General features: G+C 45.4%; 1 protein-coding gene across 2 annotated transcripts; it reads left to right on the forward strand.

Moving 5' to 3' along the window:
- Positions 1-4341: 4341 nt before the first annotated feature.
- LOC142658197 (putative peptidyl-tRNA hydrolase 2) lies at positions 4342-17576 on the forward strand. 2 transcript variants are annotated; one of them, XM_075834064.1, is made up of 7 exons: positions 4406-4497; positions 5489-5606; positions 6627-6704; positions 8369-8446; positions 8642-8739; positions 15835-15949; positions 16038-17576. In XM_075834064.1, the coding sequence occupies exons 2-7, from the start codon at positions 5493-5495 to the stop codon at positions 16125-16127; spliced, it is 573 nt and encodes a 190-aa protein (XP_075690179.1). In that variant the 5' UTR covers positions 4406-4497; positions 5489-5492; the 3' UTR covers positions 16128-17576. The 2 variants fall into 2 exon arrangements, with proteins under 2 accessions (XP_075690178.1, XP_075690179.1); XM_075834063.1 differs by lacking the exon at positions 5489-5606 and having other exon boundaries at positions 4342-4497.
- The last annotated feature ends 924 nt before the right edge of the window (positions 17577-18500 follow it).

An 18500-nucleotide genomic window follows, 5' to 3' on the forward strand; every position in this document is an offset into this window, starting at 1 on the left:
AGATACAGGGCCCCAGCACACAGTAATCTTATACTGTATAAGATTACTGTCTGCTGGACCCTGTATCTAAGCCTACCTTGTGGTAGGCTTAGATACAGGGTCCCACAGACAGTATCACACATGGGCCCTGTATCTAAGCCTTAGGGTATGTGCACAGACACTAATTACGTCCGTAAGTGACGGATGTATTTCGGCCGCAAGTACCGGACCGAACACAGTGCAGGGAGCCGGGCTCCTAGCATTATACTTATGTACGACGCTAGGAGTCCCTGCCTCGCTGTGGGACAACTGTCCTGTACTGTAATCATGTTTTCAGTACCGGACAGTTGTCCGGCAGCGAGGCAGGGACTCCTAGCGTCGTACATAACTATGATGCTAGGAGCCCGGCTCCCTGCAGTGTGTTCGGTCCGGTACTTGCGGCCGAAATACGTCCGTCAATTCCGGACGTAATTAGTGTGTGTTCACATACCCTAACACATGTGTTACTAATCATTTTTTGTGTGTTTTCTTACAGGTTCGGTCGTTGGACTACGGCGGATTCCAGGACTACTTCGATGACAGCTTTTTTTTTTATTAATAAAATGGTTAATGAGGGTTGTGTTTTTTTTTTTTATTTCAATAAAATATTTTTTCTATGTCTTTGTGGTTTTTTTTAAACTATATTACTACCGCCTTAGTAATGGCCGCCGGCTGATTGACAGCATCCATTGCTAAGGCAGGGCTTAGTGTTAGCCGGTGCAGAGGCTAACACTAACCCCCTTTATTACCCCGGTACCCACCGCCACCAGGGGTGCTGGGAAGAGCCGGGTACGATCCAGTACCTGACCATCTGTAGTGATGGTCGGCCACTGGGGTGGCCGCAGGCTGGTATTATCAGGAGGGGAAAGGCCAGATACAGTGGCCCTTCCTACCCTGGTGATGCTAGGCTGCTGCTGCTTTATTGTATCTGGCTGGTTATGAAAATGGGGGGGACGCCACGTCATTTAAAAAATAATTGGAAAGAACGATGTCGGGTCCCCCCCAATTTTCATAACCAGCCAGATACAACACAGCAGCAGCAGGCAGCATTACAAGGGTGGGAAGGGCCACTGTTTTTGGCCTTCCCCAGCCTAATACTACCAGCCTGCGGCCACCCCGGTGCCTGCCCGTCACTACAGCTGGTCGGGTACTGGTTTGTACCCGGCTCTTCCCAGTACCCCTGGTGGCGGTGGGTACCGGGGTAATAATGGGGGTTAGTGTAGACTCTGCACCGGCTAACATTAAGCCTCGCCTTAGTAATGGAGGTTGTCAATCAGCCAGCGGCCATTACTAAGGCGGTGATAATAAAGTTTAAAAAGATACAAGCACATAGAAATTTTTTTTATTGAAATAAAAACACAACCCTCATTAACCATTTTATTGAGAATAAAAAAAACGCCGTCATTGAAGTCCTCGTATCCGAAGTCCAACAACCGAACCTGTAAAAAAAACACAAACACACAAAAATAATCAGTAACACATAAAGAAGCAAAATTATTATTCTTACCTTTCCTGGGTCCAGCGCTGGAGCCGCAATGTCAGCGAGCTGGGCCCTGTATCTAATCCTATCATGTGTGATACAGTCTGCTGAGCTGTGTATCTAATCCAATCATGTATGATACTGTGCTGGGCCCTATATCTAATCCGATCATGTGTGATACTGTCTGCTGAGCCACTGTATCTAATCCTATCATGTGTGATACTGTCTGCTGAGCCACTGTATCTAATCCTATAATGTGTGGTACTGTCTGCTGAGCCACTGTATCTAATCCTATCATGTGTGATACTGTCTGCTGAGCCACTGTATCTAATCCTATCATGTGTGGTACTGTCTGCTGAGCCACTGTATCTAATCCTATCATGTGTGGTACTGTCTGCTGAGCCACTGTATCTAATCCTATCATGTGTGATACTGTCTGCTGGGCCACTGTATCTAATCCTATCATGTGTGATACTGTCTGCTGAGCTGTGTATCTAATCCTATCATGTGTGATACTGCCTTCTGAGCCACTGTATCTAATCCTATCATGTGTGATACTGTCTGCTCAGCCACTGTATCTAATCCTATCCATAGTTTATAGGGTCGTAGTGCTATAGATATGCTATGCTGTCTCCTATACACACACTTTTTTTTGGGGCGGACACATATGTATTGGGGCTATTTCCCGGACATTTTAAGCCCTGAGGGTATGTTCACACGGCAGCGTCTGTTACGGCTGAAATTACTGTGCTGTTTTCAGGAGAAAACAGCACCGTAATTTCAGCCGTAATGGCATGTGCAGGCGTCTTTTGCTGCGTCCACTACGGAAGTAATTGAAGCTGGTTTTCCATGGAGTCCATGGAAAACGGCTCCATTTACATCTGAAGAAGTGACAGGCAGTTTTTTACGCGCCGCCTTTCGACAGCGGCGCGTAAAAAAAAATGACCATCGGCACAGAACATCGTAAGACCCATTCAAATGAATGGGCAGATGTTTTCCGACGCTTTTGAGCCGCATTTTCGGATGTAATTCAATGCTAAAACGCCCAAATTACGTCCGTAAATAGTGTGTGTGTGAACCCAGCCTTAGTGACGCCCCGGCTGCTAGTGCTGCATTGTTGGGTCACTTAGGAGACCCAGCGATGCAGCTGAAAGCGGACCGTCGGCCATGAGAAGTTTGCGGGGTGGGGGGGGGGGGGCCCTGGCACATTATCTGCACAGGGGCCTTTTGCAGTCTGTGTCCGCCACTGCCCCAGCTGCTGCAGAACATCATAATACATATCTCAGCTGCTGCCGAACATCATAATACACACCCCAGCTGCTGCAGAACATCATAATACACACCCCAGCTGCTGCAGAACATCATAATACACCCCTCAGCTGCTGCCGAACATCATAATACACACCCCAGCTGCTGCAGAACCTCATAATACACACCTGACATGCTGCAGAACATTATAATACACACCTCAGCTGCTGCAGAACATCATAATACACACCCAGCTGCTGCAGAACATCATAATACACACCTGACATGCTGCAGAACATTATAATACACACCTCAGCTGCTGCAGAACATCATAATACACACCCAGCTGCTGCAGAACATCATAATACACACCCCAGCTGCTGCAGAACCTCATAATACACACCTGACATGCTGCAGAACATTATAATACACACCTCAGCTGCTGGAGAACATCATAATACACAGCCCAGCTGCTGCAGAACCTCATAATACACACCTGACATGCTGCAGAACCTCATAATACACACCTCAGCTGCTGGAGAACATCATAATACACACCTCAGCTGCTGCAGAACCTCATAATACACACCTGACATGCTGCAGAACCTCATAATACACACCTGACATGCTGCAGAACCTCATAATACACACCTCAGCTGCTGCAGAACCTCATAATACACACCTGACATGCTGCAGAACATTATAATACACCTCAGCTGCTGCAGAACATCATAATACACACCTCAGCGGCTGCAGAACATCATAATACACACCTCAGCTGCTGCAGAACATCATAATACACACCTGACATGCTGCAGAACATTATAATATACACCTCAGCTGCTGCAGAACATTATAATACACACCTCAGCTGCTGCAGAACTTCATAATATACGCTTCAGCTACTGCAGAACCTCATAATACACACCTGACATGCTGCAGAACCTCATAATACACACCTCAGCTGCTGGAGAACATCATAATACACACCTCAGCTGCTGCAGAACCTCATAATACACACCTGACATGCTGCAGAACCTCATAATACACACCTGACATGCTGCAGAACCTCATAATACACACCTCAGCTGCTGCAGAACCTCATAATACACACCTGACATGCTGCAGAACATTATAATACACCTCAGCTGCTGCAGAACATCATAATACACACCTCAGCGGCTGCAGAACATCATAATACACACCTCAGCTGCTGCAGAACATCATAATACACACCTGACATGCTGCAGAACATTATAATATACACCTCAGCTGCTGCAGAACATTATAATACACACCTGACATGCTGCAGAACATTATAATACACACCTCAGCTGCTGCAGAACATCATAATACAGCTTAGAATTGGTCTTCTGGCAAAAAATATAACAATGTCACATTGACTTCAACCCTGAAATCAAACTTTGGCAAATATTTTAGTGAGAAATCTCATCACCACACCATTATATGATTATAACCGTAAATCAGACGAAGTCACATTCTGCCCCCTAGTGGTTACTATTTATATGCTTGGACAGAAAAGCAACATTCACCGCCGACCTGCAGAGGGCGCCCGCTCATTTGCGGTAAGGAACTCTATTGTCTTCAGCTTCTTTTACGTTTCCGGTCACATGATCCTACGGTCTCCGCTGTGTGTGCTCAGTGAAAGGAGTGGGCAGCGGCAGCTGGAGGCTTCTGGGACTGAGGAGACGTTTGTTTTCGGCTGGAGGAATCTTTTAAAGCGGCAAGAGGTGAGAAGCTGCTGATGATGGAGATGATAGGACGCATGATGCCAGTGTGCGGGGTGCCAGCTGCTGGCATCATGTTGTGGCTGAGCTACAGTCCTTTATGTGCAGGATACATTTATATCATGGTGTAATTTGCATAGATTAACTATCTATCACTTTACGGTTTCCTAGGTAACGGGGCTGATCCCTTAGTAACCATCACTGCTGTAGTATTTGAATAGATGTAACATTTTACAATTGCTGGTGGTTGTCCCATGACAGTATCTTTTTGTTTTGTTTTCCACAATCATGACCTGTCACGATCCCTGGGACATTTCCAGGAGGCTTGTGCAGCTACAATGCTAAATATGTATGGTGGTGTCAGAAGGGGCGAGCCTGGCTAAGTCCGATTTCCCCACCCCCCCATTTATTTCTGTGCAGAGTGGCTGTAACCCACCCTCTTGGCAAGGACTTAGGGCCCCTGGATCTTTTGAATGGAGGGCCTACGTAGTTCCTCCTGGAAGAGTTGCTGTGCTGTCTGAATCCGTAGCAATAAGTACATTCAATACATTTAACATGGCATCGCTCCATGGTTAAAGGGGTTGTCTGGTCTACAAAATGTATTTACATACACCCTATTAGGGAATTGTGAGTTAATAGAGGGGGGTCCTCATCTCTTGGCCGGAGTGGAGAGCGGTTACATAGAGCGTCCCCCGCTATGGAGAACCCATGTCCATACATTACATGAATAGTCTATTGATTTTAATGGGTGCTGTGTAATGCTTCATGTACCCTGTGGTGGCGCTGCTCGGTTCCTCCACAGATTACAATGGATTACTGGGGGCGCCAGCAGCAGGACACCCCGTGATCCGCTTATTCCAACAAAAAGGAATTGTCAAAAGTAAAAAACAAACCCTTCCGATGATGGATTTGGCTCGTGATTGAGATGCCTTGATCGCCGCACATTTCCATCATCTGGAGTTGATAATCATTGAGACACTTTCTTTCCTTCTAGTACAATGGACACGTGTGAGCAGGAACCGGCTGATGTAGCCCCAGACGCCGTGGAGGTGAACGCACAATATTTACTGCAGCTCAAGGATCTCGATATTCCTGAAGATGAGGCGAGGAAGGTAAAACTTGCAGAAAGCAAAGTGTCCCCCTGCTGGGACCCCCAACGATCATCTGTAATCTGTGGGGAAACCTGTCAGTAAGTGTTCAAATTCCCTGCAGCGCCACCACAGGAGAAATGAAGTATTACACAGTGCCCACAATTTTGTCTGTGTAATACAGGACGGGTCCTCCAGAGAGAGAGATAGAGAGAGAGTGTGAGTTGGTCCTTGTAACCGCTCTCCGAGGACCCCTCTCTATTAATGCAAAACCGTAAACTGGACAACCCCTTTAAGTCATTGCGTTTTCTCTTCCTCTATATAGTTGTGAAGGACGATATTCATTTGGTATTTAGCTGAATCTGTTCCTGGGAAAGTTGAGTAACCAACAGTATGGCTGCCATTACAACTCACACAGGGGTTGTCACTCTGCTTTCCTGAATGTCATATCTGCTTAGTTCTGCAAAACAATAGATTTCCATTACAAGGCTCTGGGAGAGCTGGGTATCGATCCATGTAATGGCAGCCATATTGGTTGTCACTCAGCTTTCCCCCTAAGGGTATGTTCACACAGCCTATTTTCTGCCGTTTTTCGGGCCGTAAACGCCAGAAAAACGTCCGAAAAATCGGAAGCAGAACGCCTCCAAACATCTGCCCATTGATTTCAATGGGAAAAACGGCGTTCTGTTCTAACAGGCTGTTTTGAAAAGCGGCCACGAAAAAGTGCAGGTCACTTCTTGGGACGGTTTTGGAGCCATTTTTCATTGACTATAGAAAACCGCTCCAGAACGCCGCGAAAAACGCATCGAAAATCGCAAGTGGCTTAAAAAACGTCTGAAAATCAGGAGCTGTTTTCCCTTGAAAACAGCTCCGTATTTTCAGATGTTTTTGACTCTGCGTGTGAACATAGCCTTATAGATATAACTGACAAACATCTGTACGGAAATTATATTCACTGGATTTTTTTCTATTGTAAGTTATGAAATGTATTTTACGATATATCCTTTGCAAAGTGACTGATATTTGCTCTTTTTGTTCGTGCAGGCGCTTATTCTTACTGGGAATGTATCCGCTGAAGAAGCTGCAATATTTTACTTTGACAGCTTAGATAACCAGAATCCGGTACGTTGTCTTTTAATCAACTGGAAAACCGTTAAAGGGGATTTCTAAGACTTTGATATTGGTGGCCTATCCTTAGAATAGACCAACAATATCAGATAGGTGGTGGTCTGACTCCCAGCACCCCACCGATGAGCTGGGTGATAGAGCCTGTGGCGGTTGTGTCTGGTTCTGCAGCTCAGTCCCATTCTAGTATATGGGACCAAGCTGCAATACCAGGTACAGCCACTACCAAATGTGCAGCGCTGTGCCTGGTAAACAAGGAAGGGGACGCGGCCCTTGCTAGTCGGCTGATCGGGGAGGGGCTGAGTCCCCACCAATCTGATATTCATGGCCTATCTTAAAGGAACAGTGTCATCACAAATTATTTTTTTATATGTTAAAGATGTTAGTGCTTTATTAAAAACGTTTATATTCATTTGTGTGTTTTGTGTTTTACTTTTTCTTATTTTTACACTTTTTCTTCCCTATGGGGGCTGCCATTTTTTGTTCCATTTCTGTCTGTGTCGATTAACGACACATACAGACATGGAATACGGCAGCCACAGTCCCATAGGGACTGCGAACGGCTCCCGTCCCATTGACTTCAGTGTACGGCGTCTGTGTGGGAACTGCGCATGCGCCGCTCCCACACAGTCCAATTCGAAATTGGCGCCGTCGGGCGCCATTTTCCTGTGGACCGGAAGTCGCGGCCGGACAGTAATATTACTACTTCCGGTCGCGGCTTCCGGATTTGTGCACTTGGACCAGCGGCAGCAAACGGAGCGGACGGGCCGGAGGGAGCCGCGGCGGCAGGAGCAGGTAAGAGATTTCAATGTATGTTCGTGTTTGTGTGTGTTTACTACTGTATGTAAACCTACTACACTGTGTGTTAGCTAAAAAAATGGCGACACACAGTGTAGGAGGTTACACCGTTCAAACCCCTCGTTTATCCCGGCACTAGCCAGGATAAAGGAGGGGGGGGATGCTGAGAGCTCACTAGAGCGAGGGCTTTTAACCCAATGTTGCAATGCTGCAATTTTGGGAATAGCTCCATCTAGTGACCAAAAATGGGTAGTATTATAAATTAGAATTAATTTATAATATTTCCTGACTCGTGAAAAAAATAAAAAAAATTTGAACAATGTTTAATCACCCACACACTAAATGTTTAATTTTTTAAAAAAAAACTTGTTTTTCTGGCAACACATTCCCTTTAAGGATAGGCTATCAATATCAAAGTCCAGGTAAACCCCTTTAACGTTGATAGCCTGCTCTTAGAATAGGCCATCAATATGTGATCAGTAAGTTATGACTCCTAGAACCCCAACCAATCAGCAGAATGAAGGGGCTGAAAGAGAGTGGCCACTTCACTGCTGATCAGTGCCACTCTGGTCATTGAGGTTGGCTCTGGTACTATAGCTATGGGCCTGAGCTGCAATACCAGAAACAGCCACACAAATATGGGTGGTGCTGCGCCTGTGAGCGCTGCAGCACTTTTCTGCAGTGGGGGTACCGGAGGTCGAATCCTCACAGATCACACATTGATGGCCTATGTTAATGTTATGCCATCGATGTGAAAACCCCTTTAAGTAAGGACACAGACACCCCAATAGTTATTGACCCAGAACTACCTTGGTTCATCACCTTCTTGTAGATCTTTGTAATTTTTTTTTCTTTTTGTTTAGGACACAGATGATGATGACGACACGTATTACAAGATGGTGTTTGTGGTGAACATGGATCTGTCTATGGGTGTAGGGAAGGTAAGAATTCATTACCGGAGAGAGAAGAAATGTGTTATAAAGCTCTGTTCACACTGTTGAATAGATTGTGAATAGACATCGCGTCCTGGCTGGAAGCGGTCTATTCACTCTTAAGAAACTTCAGTAACATGAGTCGAGCGTTTTTCCGCTCAAGCGGCACTAGAACATTAATCCAACAGGACCCTCTCTTCTCAGATTGCTGCACAGGTGGGACATGGAGCAGTCGGATTATATCAGCTCTTGTTAAAGGACTCCAAGACCAAGGAGATGGTCAATAAATGGGATGAATATGGGTAAGTTATTTACTTTTTAAAGAGGTTCTCTACTTAGAAGAATCCCTTGACAATTAGCAGATCAATGTCCCCTTGCTGGGACCCCAGCGATCAGTTGTTATTTATGGGGAAACCTGGCAGTGTTTGATTTCCCTGCAGCACTCCCACAGGGGAAATTAGGTATTACACCGTGCCCATTCGTATCAATGTGTTGTCTGTGTAATACAGGACGGGTCCTCCAGAGCCGAGAGAGGTGCTCTATGTAATCGCTCTCCACTCTGGCCAGGAGATGAGGATCCTGAACAGAGGACCCCCCCCCTTTTATTGCCTTAGAGTTCCCTATAAGGGTGTATGGAAATTGGTTTTCTAAGCTGGATGACCCAGTGGGGGCTCATTTGAAAGTTCTTTTCAATGTGAAAACAATGCCTCAAATCGAGATAGGATTTTTTTTTTTTTTTTTTTGCTGAGATATTTAGCGTTAACGTTATCTTCATTATCGGCTACCGCCAGTGTTAGCATTACCCAAAATGTACCGCGCGGAGCCTGCACGGTCGGATTTACATCTCATCGGGGTGCTAGATGAATGTGAGTCCTCGTGCGTGTGCGGGCACACAGCCCGAGATAAGGACCCCGGGGTTCGTCGTTCCCCCGGTATTTAACGACTCCAAGGTCTGGTCTGTCTGTCTCCGGCCAACCAAGGCAAGACCGAGGACATGTAGTATGTGTAACAATTACTGTATTAAATCAAATGTTCGAACTGATGTCCTTCAACAACTTGACCGTGTCCTAAGCGAAGGTAAAACGTGTGGATAACGTTATTTATAACATCCGCTGTGATTGAATTGGAAATGTTCACTATTCTTTCCCGCAGCTCGTCGTAGTTTGTGATCCTAGTCTCAGACTTTTTAAATACCCCCAGTAAAAAAAAAAAAAAGTAAAGTCTAATGGGGTCAGATCTGGTGATCTCGGTGGCCATTCTATCGGCCTCTTCTACCAATCCATTGATCAGGAAAATTTTCGTTCAGAAGATTTCGAGCTCGCAGAGAAAAATGAGTCGGAGCTCCGTCCTGCCGATACCAAACATTGAAGAAGCTTCTCCAGCAATATTCTGAATAGCCGGTGTCACTTGGTTTCTTAGCAAATTGTAGTAATTTTCTGCATTTGTTTCCTTCAATGAAAAACGGTTCTACAATATGATTGAGGAATATTCCGGCCCGAACGTTAACCTTCTGAGGATACTGGGTACGATGGTCTCTCATCCAACGTGGATTTACAGAACCGTTTAGTTCAAACGTAGCGTCATCCGAAAAACGTTGAAAATCCGATTATCATCAAATTGTGTCACTAAATCCCGCTCTTCTGTCATAATCATCCTCGGATCGCTCCTGAACTAGACGTATTTTATAAGGATGATAATGAGGCCTCTTCACAATTCCACGGACTGAGGTGGCGCTGATATCATTTTGTTGCGCTCCACGCGAGACCGATGTATGAGGATTATCATGTACGGCGAGCAGAACAGCTGAAGCTTTTTCATCATTACTCGCATGTTTGGGTTTTCCGGATCTTGCTGCGTCTTTAATTGAACCGGTTATTTGGAAACGATGAACCAGTTCTTTTAACAGTTGACAATGAAATTGGATCACGGATCAGATAAGCGGCAGTGAATAAAACCGCTACTTCTCGATAGGATCTTATTTTTTCTTCGCCAAACCCTCTCATCATCAATAAAGTGATCCTTTCCGTTTCCGTCAAATGCATTTTGTGATCGGACAATAGAAATGTACAAAAATGAAAATTTCTCTCCGTATTAGCGCTCTAAAACTCACAAGCGACTACCGAAATGTGTCCACATGAAATCACGTTACAATCGTAGACCAGGTCCATTTTGTATCGCTGAGGCCGATTTGTAATATGTAATTTAAAGTCACCTTGATGTGACATTCCTAAGCTCTCGCACGCACAAACGCCCACACACATATTTAGGATTTTATCCACGCGGTATATTTTGGGTAAAGCGAACACCGGCGGTAGCCGATAACTTTTTTTTTTTTTTAAAAGGTTTTCTTTATTAACTTTTTCTCAAAATACAAATGTACAGAAGCGCAACGATTGCGCACAAAAACATACATAACATACATAGCATACTGACCAACCACACTAGTTGGCAATAACAATCATCATAGATAAAAATACAGTTACAATGCAAAAGCCAGCGTGAAAACTGAACGGATCACGGGCGCATATAAGTGTATTGCGAAGAAAGCAGGATCTACATTGGACCGTCATTATTGCCAAGACATACAAAACAGACAAGTAGTCACACGTCACTCACACCTGTCTATCAGACAGCAGTGTCCGAAATCTCCATCCATCTGGCCCATATCTTCCCGAATTTGTCAGGACACCCTCTGCTAATGTATAACTTCTGATATAATGGTATATACTTATTTACCAATTGCAACCAATGTTCTATACTAGGACACACCGTGGCCTTCCATTCCATAATTATAACCTTCCGCGCACAGAACAAAACAAATCGGAAAAAGATTTTGTCATAATAGCCTTGTACGAACTCATTCATAGTGCCCAAGAGGCAAACCTGAGGGGAGAGAACCCGGGGAAACTCAAAGTTATCATGCAGAAACTCTACAACCCTTGACCAGAATAGTGAAATCCTAGGGCAGGACCAGACACAGTGGAGGTACGTGCCAACATCCGACTGACACCTAAAACAGCTGTCCGACCCGGAGGCCCCAATTCTCTTAAGTCTAACTGGAGTATAGTCAATTCTGTGCAGAAACCGCGGTTGTATTAAAAAGTCTCGAGCACTAACTACGGAATCAAAGAAGGAAAGCTCCACCTCCCTCCACTCCTCCTCCGACAGATCAGGGATATCTCTCTTCCACCCCAGGTACGCCCTATCAAATGGACGTTTTACAGTGGACAGCAACAGGGCATACGTCTGAGTGAGGGTCTTAGGAAGGTCTGGGGTGCCGAGCAGGTCCTCCAATCCGGAAAACCCCAAAGCTGGCGTGACAGAACCAAACTGAGCAGAGCAGGCATGTCTCAACTGGAGCTAATGATAAAAAACCTTCCTCGAGACCCCAAACCTCTCCTCTAGTTCAGAAAAGGAGACAAACTCGCTGTCCACAGAGTATATTTGGCCTAAAAATCGAACCCTCACCCCAGCCCACATCATCGCTCCCGGCAGGGACACCAGGTGAGGCAGCCATGGATTGTTCCATAACGGAGTCCTAGGGGAAACCGAAGAATCCGTAGTATCTTTTAGTAAGAGTTGTGGCTTCTTCCAGGCATTCGCAATAGTTTTTAACGGTAAGGGCGCCCGACACGAAGTTTTAAACCTATATAAGAGTTTGGTAGGACTCTCATAGGAAGTCATGAGTGCTCCAGCCAGCGCCGTGGCCGCATTACTTAAGTTGATGTCAATCCACCAGTGAGCCAGTACCAGCTGCGAAGCCAGATAATAGTAAAGGTTGGGTGCCGCCATCCCCCCCACACTCCTTGGGGCCTGCAGAAGGCTGAGACTAAACCGGGGTGTGCCGCCTTGCCAGTAAAACCCACGTAGAATCCCATCCAAGTGGCAAAAAAATAGTTTGGGCAAAATAACCGGACAAATATGTAGGAGGTAAAGAAATTTAGGCAGATATATCATTTTAAAAAGGTTTATCCTACCATATAATGAGAGGGGGAGGTTCCTCCAAGAGTTTAGCTGCTTTTCAGTAGAGGCCACTAAGGGACAAAGATTAAGTTCACGAAAGCGTAACTAATTAAGGGAGATCCGCACCCCAAGATACGTAAATTGAGACACGACCTGCAACGGGAGCGATATTCTGCCCATAGAGGAAACCTAACCGACAACCCCGAGAACGCCCCAAAAGTGTCAATCAGCTGCAAGAGTGAAGACAACGAAGGACCATCATCCGCCAGATACACCAAAGTATCATCTGCATACAGGGATATTTTCTCAACTAGTGAACCTCGAGGGATACCAATAATTGAAGAAGAACGCCTAACTGCCAGCGCCAGAGGCTCAATCGCAAGAGCGAACAACAACGGGGAGAGTGGACAACCCTGGCGCGTACCTCGACCTAGAGAGAAGGGCTTAGAGACATCCAGATTTGTGCTCACCCTAAGCAACAGGCTGCTCATATAACAGACGGACAAGAGCAAGAAATCTGGGACCAAAATTTAGACGGGAAAGCAGAATCCAGAGATACCTCCATTCAACCGAATCAAAGGCTTTATATGTATCTAGAGAGAGAACAAACCCCGGGGATGTATCGTATTGTGCAGCATCAATATTAAGAAACAACCTGTGTACGTTAATATCCGTACCCTTCCCAGGCATAAAGCCTGTTTGGTCAGGATGAATGAGGGATAATATAACTTTGTTTAATCTGGTAGCTAATATCTTGGCAAGTATCTTTGCATCTGAGTTAATCTGGAAGAGTCAGATCCTTCCCAGGCTTCAACAGCACCACAATTAGGGCCTCTCTCATAGATGCCGGCAGAACCCCCATCTCCAGAGCAGCAGAATAGACTTCCTTAAAGGGAATGTGTTGCCAGCAAAACATGTTTTGTTTTTTTTAGTTAAACAATTAGTGTATAGGTGATTAAACATTGTTCTAATTTTTTTTTATTTTTTTCACGAGTCAGGAAATATTATAAATTGGATTCAATTTATAATATTTCCCAGCACTGGTCACTAGATGGAGCAATTCCCAAAATTGCAGCATTGCATGTGGTAAAGCAACCACATTGCTTTATGCTGCAAAATTGGGAAAAAATCCCTCGCTCTAGTGAGCTCTCAGAATCCCCCCCTCCTTTATCCTGGCTAGTGCCGGGAGAAACGAGGGGATTGAACGGTCTAACCTCCTACACTGTGTGTCGCCATTTTTTGAGCTAACACACAGTGTAGAAGATTTACATACAGTAGTAAACACACACACAAACATACATAGAAATAACTTACCTGCCGCCGCCGGTCCGTCCGCTGCTCCATGTGCACAAGTCCGGAAGCCGCGACCGGAAGTAGTAATCTTACTGTCCGGCCGCGACTTCCGGTCCACAGGAAAATGGCGCCGGACGGCGCGCATTTCAAATTGGACTGTGTGGTAGCGGCGCATGCGCCGTTCCCACACACACGGCGTACACCATAGTGGATGGAACGGGCCCCGTTCGCATTCCCTATGGGACTGGAGCTGCCGTATTCCATGTCTGTATGTGTCGTTAAATCGACACATACAGAAATGGAAAAAAAAATGGCAGCCCCCATAGGGAAGAAAAAGTGTAAAAATAAAAAAAAGTAACACACAAACAAATATAAACGTTTTTAATAAAACCCTAACATAAAACTGATATAAAAAAAAAAAAATTTGGTGACACTGTTCCTTTAAGCCTGGGCACCACAACCTCACAGCTATGCTTCTACCAATCAGCCCCCAGGCCATCAAGTCCAGGGGTCTTACCAGATAGCAACAACTGAATCGCATCAGTGATATCGTCCTCTGTAAGCGGGCTGTCTAGTTCCTTTGCCTGTGCATCAGTCAAGCGCCATAGGGGAAGGTCATTTAAAAAGCGTTCTATATCCTCCGGAGGCCCACTGCATCTGGCGCTATATAACAGCATAAAAATCACCAAACACTTTATTCAAATCTTTAGGGGCAGTACAGAGAGTACCCTCAGAAGAAAGAATAGATGGAACAGAGGCACACGGGCGTTCCGACCTAGCCAAGTACGCAAGAAGCTTGCCATTTTTGTCACCAAACTCAAACACCCTTGCCTCCGTATGCAGCACCTGCTTTTTAGTTTGTTCGACCTGTATATGGTTTGGTTCCCTCTGGACCCCTGCCCACCGACTCTTCGTACCTGGACAAGGATCTGCAATATAGTCTCTCTCAGCTCTCTGACTCTTCTATCAGCGACCTCTCCTTCTCTCTGGACACTGCTCTACACCTTGCAACCCCTGCCATAAACGCACCCCTAAGAGTGGCTTTATATGCATCCCACACTACCAAAGGGTCTGGAAATGAGGAATTATGATCCCAATATGAGTCATGAGGCCGCCACCTCTGATCGAACCTCAGGAGAGGACAGCCAGGCCGGATGCAGTCTCCATATTTTGGAGTCAGCCGATAATAACTTTAACGTTAAATATCTTAGCAAAAAAAAAAAACCTCAAACTATTGTTTTCGTATTGAAAAGAGCTTTCAAATGAGCCCCCAAGGGTAACGGGTAGATTTTATGACCCCCATTAAATCCCACCAAATTTCAACCCTCTACCTCGAGCCGTTCAAAAGTTATGAGGGTGTTCCAGAACTTTTGGTGCCTACATAAATAATTGAGTCACGTTAGTAAACTTACTTATCCTGTACTGGTACGGAGTTATAGCCTGTATTATACGCAAGAGCTTCAATTAACAATTCTGCAAGCTTCAGAGCTGAAATCTCTCAGCACCCCCTGCTTGTTCAGTGCCTTCTCAGAGCTTATTCTGGCTATTTGCATGCTGTGTCCTCTTTACACCGGGCACTGTAATCTGATGAAGGAAAAACTACCTGCCCCGCTGTATTATAGGAACTCGGCTAAGGTGTTAGGGGTGTGTCTGACTTCAAGCCTTGTTGGCAGTCTTCAATAACAGCTGGCAAAATTGTGAATGCAGCTCTGAAGTTAATACAGGATGTAACTCAGGATCAGTACAGGATAAGTAATGTATGTACACAGTGACTCCACCAGCAGAATAGTGAGTGCAGCTCTGGAGTATAATACAGGACGTAACTCGGGATCAGTACAGGATATATAATGTAATGTATGTACACAGTGACTCCACCAGCAGAATAGTGAGCACAGCTCTGGAGTATAATACAGGATGTAACTCCAGGATCAGTACAGGATAAGTAATGTAATGTATGTACACAGTGACTCCACCAGCAGAATAGTGAGCGCAGCTCTGGAGTATAATACAGGCTGTAACTCAGGATCAGTACAGGATAACAATACAATGTATTTACAAATTTACTTACATAAATTCCATATGTGAACTGTCGAAATGCGTTCATTGGTGATGTAAACATTAATTTTTTTTGGTCTCTGAAGAGCTAAGAAGATCGTTCTTCAGGGCTCCAGCTCCGAACACCTAATGGAGTTACAAGCCTTGGCGTTAAGTATGGATTTGCCAACGTACCTGGTGCAGGATGCCGGCAGGACGCAGGTAAGACACCAGTCTGTATTACATGAAGAGGGAATGTTTGCTAAGGCCGGGAATGTAAGATAACGGACATCTTCTGCTGTTCTGTCAGATTGCTGCTGGGTCACGTACTGTCCTCGCCATCATGGGTGAAGAGGAAATGGTGAATAAAGTGACGGGCAAGCTGAAACTGATGAACTGAGGAGAGCAGGAGACCGGCAGAAAGCATCAAAGTGCGGGTGATGGAGGGGCGGCTGACTAGACCTCCCCGACACGTCCTCCACATGCCGTGTAACACTTGTCGGTGCAGAGGGAGAAGACAGGACTTGTGTACGAATCATGCGAGACATCACCAATCTATGAGGAAAGGAGACGGTCCTCATATACATAATGCAGACGATGTTGGTGATAGAAATAGGTACCTAGAGCTGCTGGCATCGGAATACTGACCAACCCGTTATTAGTGTCCTGTACAGATACTATCCCGCCGTCTTTATATAGAGCGTCTCTCGTGATGTATATAGCGCCATTCCCTGTACTGTGAGGAGCACGAAACCTAAATGACATCTCTTATACCTATGTATCCAAATGCGGCCAGAAATAAAGCGGTGAATGAGGGAGGGGGGGGGGGGAGTGGTGGGAATTTCACCGCTTCTCAAACACTTTTTCCCACCTGGCTGATAACGGGGAACAATAGATTACATTGAACTGCCCTGCAAATTTGGAGATACAGAATTTAGGATGCGTTTCGTTCCATTTTCGCACTTCACATCCCAACTTACTCCTGGTTTTAAAGTCCAATGAAAAGTGTCGAAAGTGTGACGTGGAGCGGTAGTGGTTCTCTGGGAAATAGTGACGTGTAGCTTCTTTGTTTACCAGGATGTAGCTCGTACCTCTGATGTCAGTTCACAGCCTGGTCGCTGGGAAGGAGGGGGGTGCATTAAACAGTGTTACATATGCCCCTCGTTCTACCACCTATTTATGATCACGTGGACAGTGAATACTTCTTCTCTCTGTTACATTGCAGATTATTGTAGAATTAGAAGTGACCGGATGTTCATGTATTTTCGTCAGCATTCAGTGGATTGACTCCTCTATGGCACGTACGTGTGTTTTACGGGGTAGTGTGCGTACTGGCCCCCTGAAAACTTGCATGTAAAACTCTTGGCAGCCACTAGGGGGATCCACATGGTATATAGCTGGATACGGCTCCTGCTGCAGTACTGTGTTTTACTGTGAAGCCTTTGTATAAACCAGAGGGCCCCAATCATGTGCTACAATGCATAGTATAAAGGGAAGTCTATTAAAGATTTGACCTGGTGACATGGCTCCTAACCCTGGCTTTTACTATAGGGCCACGTTTCAGTAGCACTGACCTCTCTGGTGCCACGAGGGCACAATGCTGGGGAACGCTGCTGTATAGTTTTGCTGTCGTCCATAGCGAGGTCATAACATGTTGGTTGTCGTGTCATTTACTTGTACATATTACATGATCCTCGCATGGAATACCTTCATCCATTCAGTGTAATTTCATATACAGTTAAAAAAAAATGTTGACGTTTTGTAAAGCAAAATGGATTTTGTGTCCTTCTGGGTATTTTTATTTTGTTAAATTTGAAGTAAATGGATTTCTATTTCATTGGTCGTTCCGATTTTTTTCTGTAAGTGCCGGTTATATCGAGACCCCCTGATATCTAATAATATGATTTACAGACCAGGGCAGGTTTCTGCTTGTGCTGGTTGGTCATCGCTGGATTATTCTGCACAATCAAACCATGACCTGCACGGTCCAATCACACGCGAGGCTCACACAGGACATTATTTCCTGGGATACTTGGAAGGAGTTTCACTATAACCGTTCATCTCACATCCTACCCACAAAGGATTTGCTTTTAAAAGTGCTGGATTGTTGATGTCACGTATAGATGTCCTTCTGTCCAACAGAGTGACATCACTGGATCCCCCATAGGCATGTGGAGACTGTGGTGTCCTCCTAACCAGCAGGGCGGGGACCTGAAATCTGCCAAGTCCTGCAGCGAAGCATCTGCACTACAAGATTGCTGCGTATTTACGCAAACAACCATTCAGGGGCCTGGAAAGTAGTGTGATAATTGGGATCGGTACTAGCAGCCATATTGGTTGTGAGAATCTAAAAATAGCGGAATTAATTTTAAAGGGTAACTAAACTTTTGACATGTCAGAAGTTTTGATCGGTGGGGGGGTCTGAGTACTGAGACCCTCGCCGATCGCTAAAATGAAGCGGCAGAAGCGCTTGGGTGAGCGCCGTGCTGCTTAGTGATCGGCTTTTCTCGGAATGGTGTACGGACCCACAGACTTTCTATTGAGCCTGTGCTTGCATGGTTCATGCCAAACGACCGATCTGCATCCAATCAATAGAAACCCAGACCAGGCCACGGATCAAGGCAGAGACCGATCTAGCAATTTGTGGTTATAACGTGACGCTGTCGTCCAGAGCAACTTTCACAGGCCAGAAAATGTCATCTGAAATCACTAATGCATGACCGGCTATAGAGGGTTTTCCGTTGATGACAAATATCCTGTGATGTAACGTAGT

Source organism: Rhinoderma darwinii, chromosome 7, assembly GCF_050947455.1.
Source record: "Rhinoderma darwinii isolate aRhiDar2 chromosome 7, aRhiDar2.hap1, whole genome shotgun sequence".
In the NCBI taxonomy this organism is placed as follows: Eukaryota; Metazoa; Chordata; class Amphibia; order Anura; family Rhinodermatidae; genus Rhinoderma; species Rhinoderma darwinii.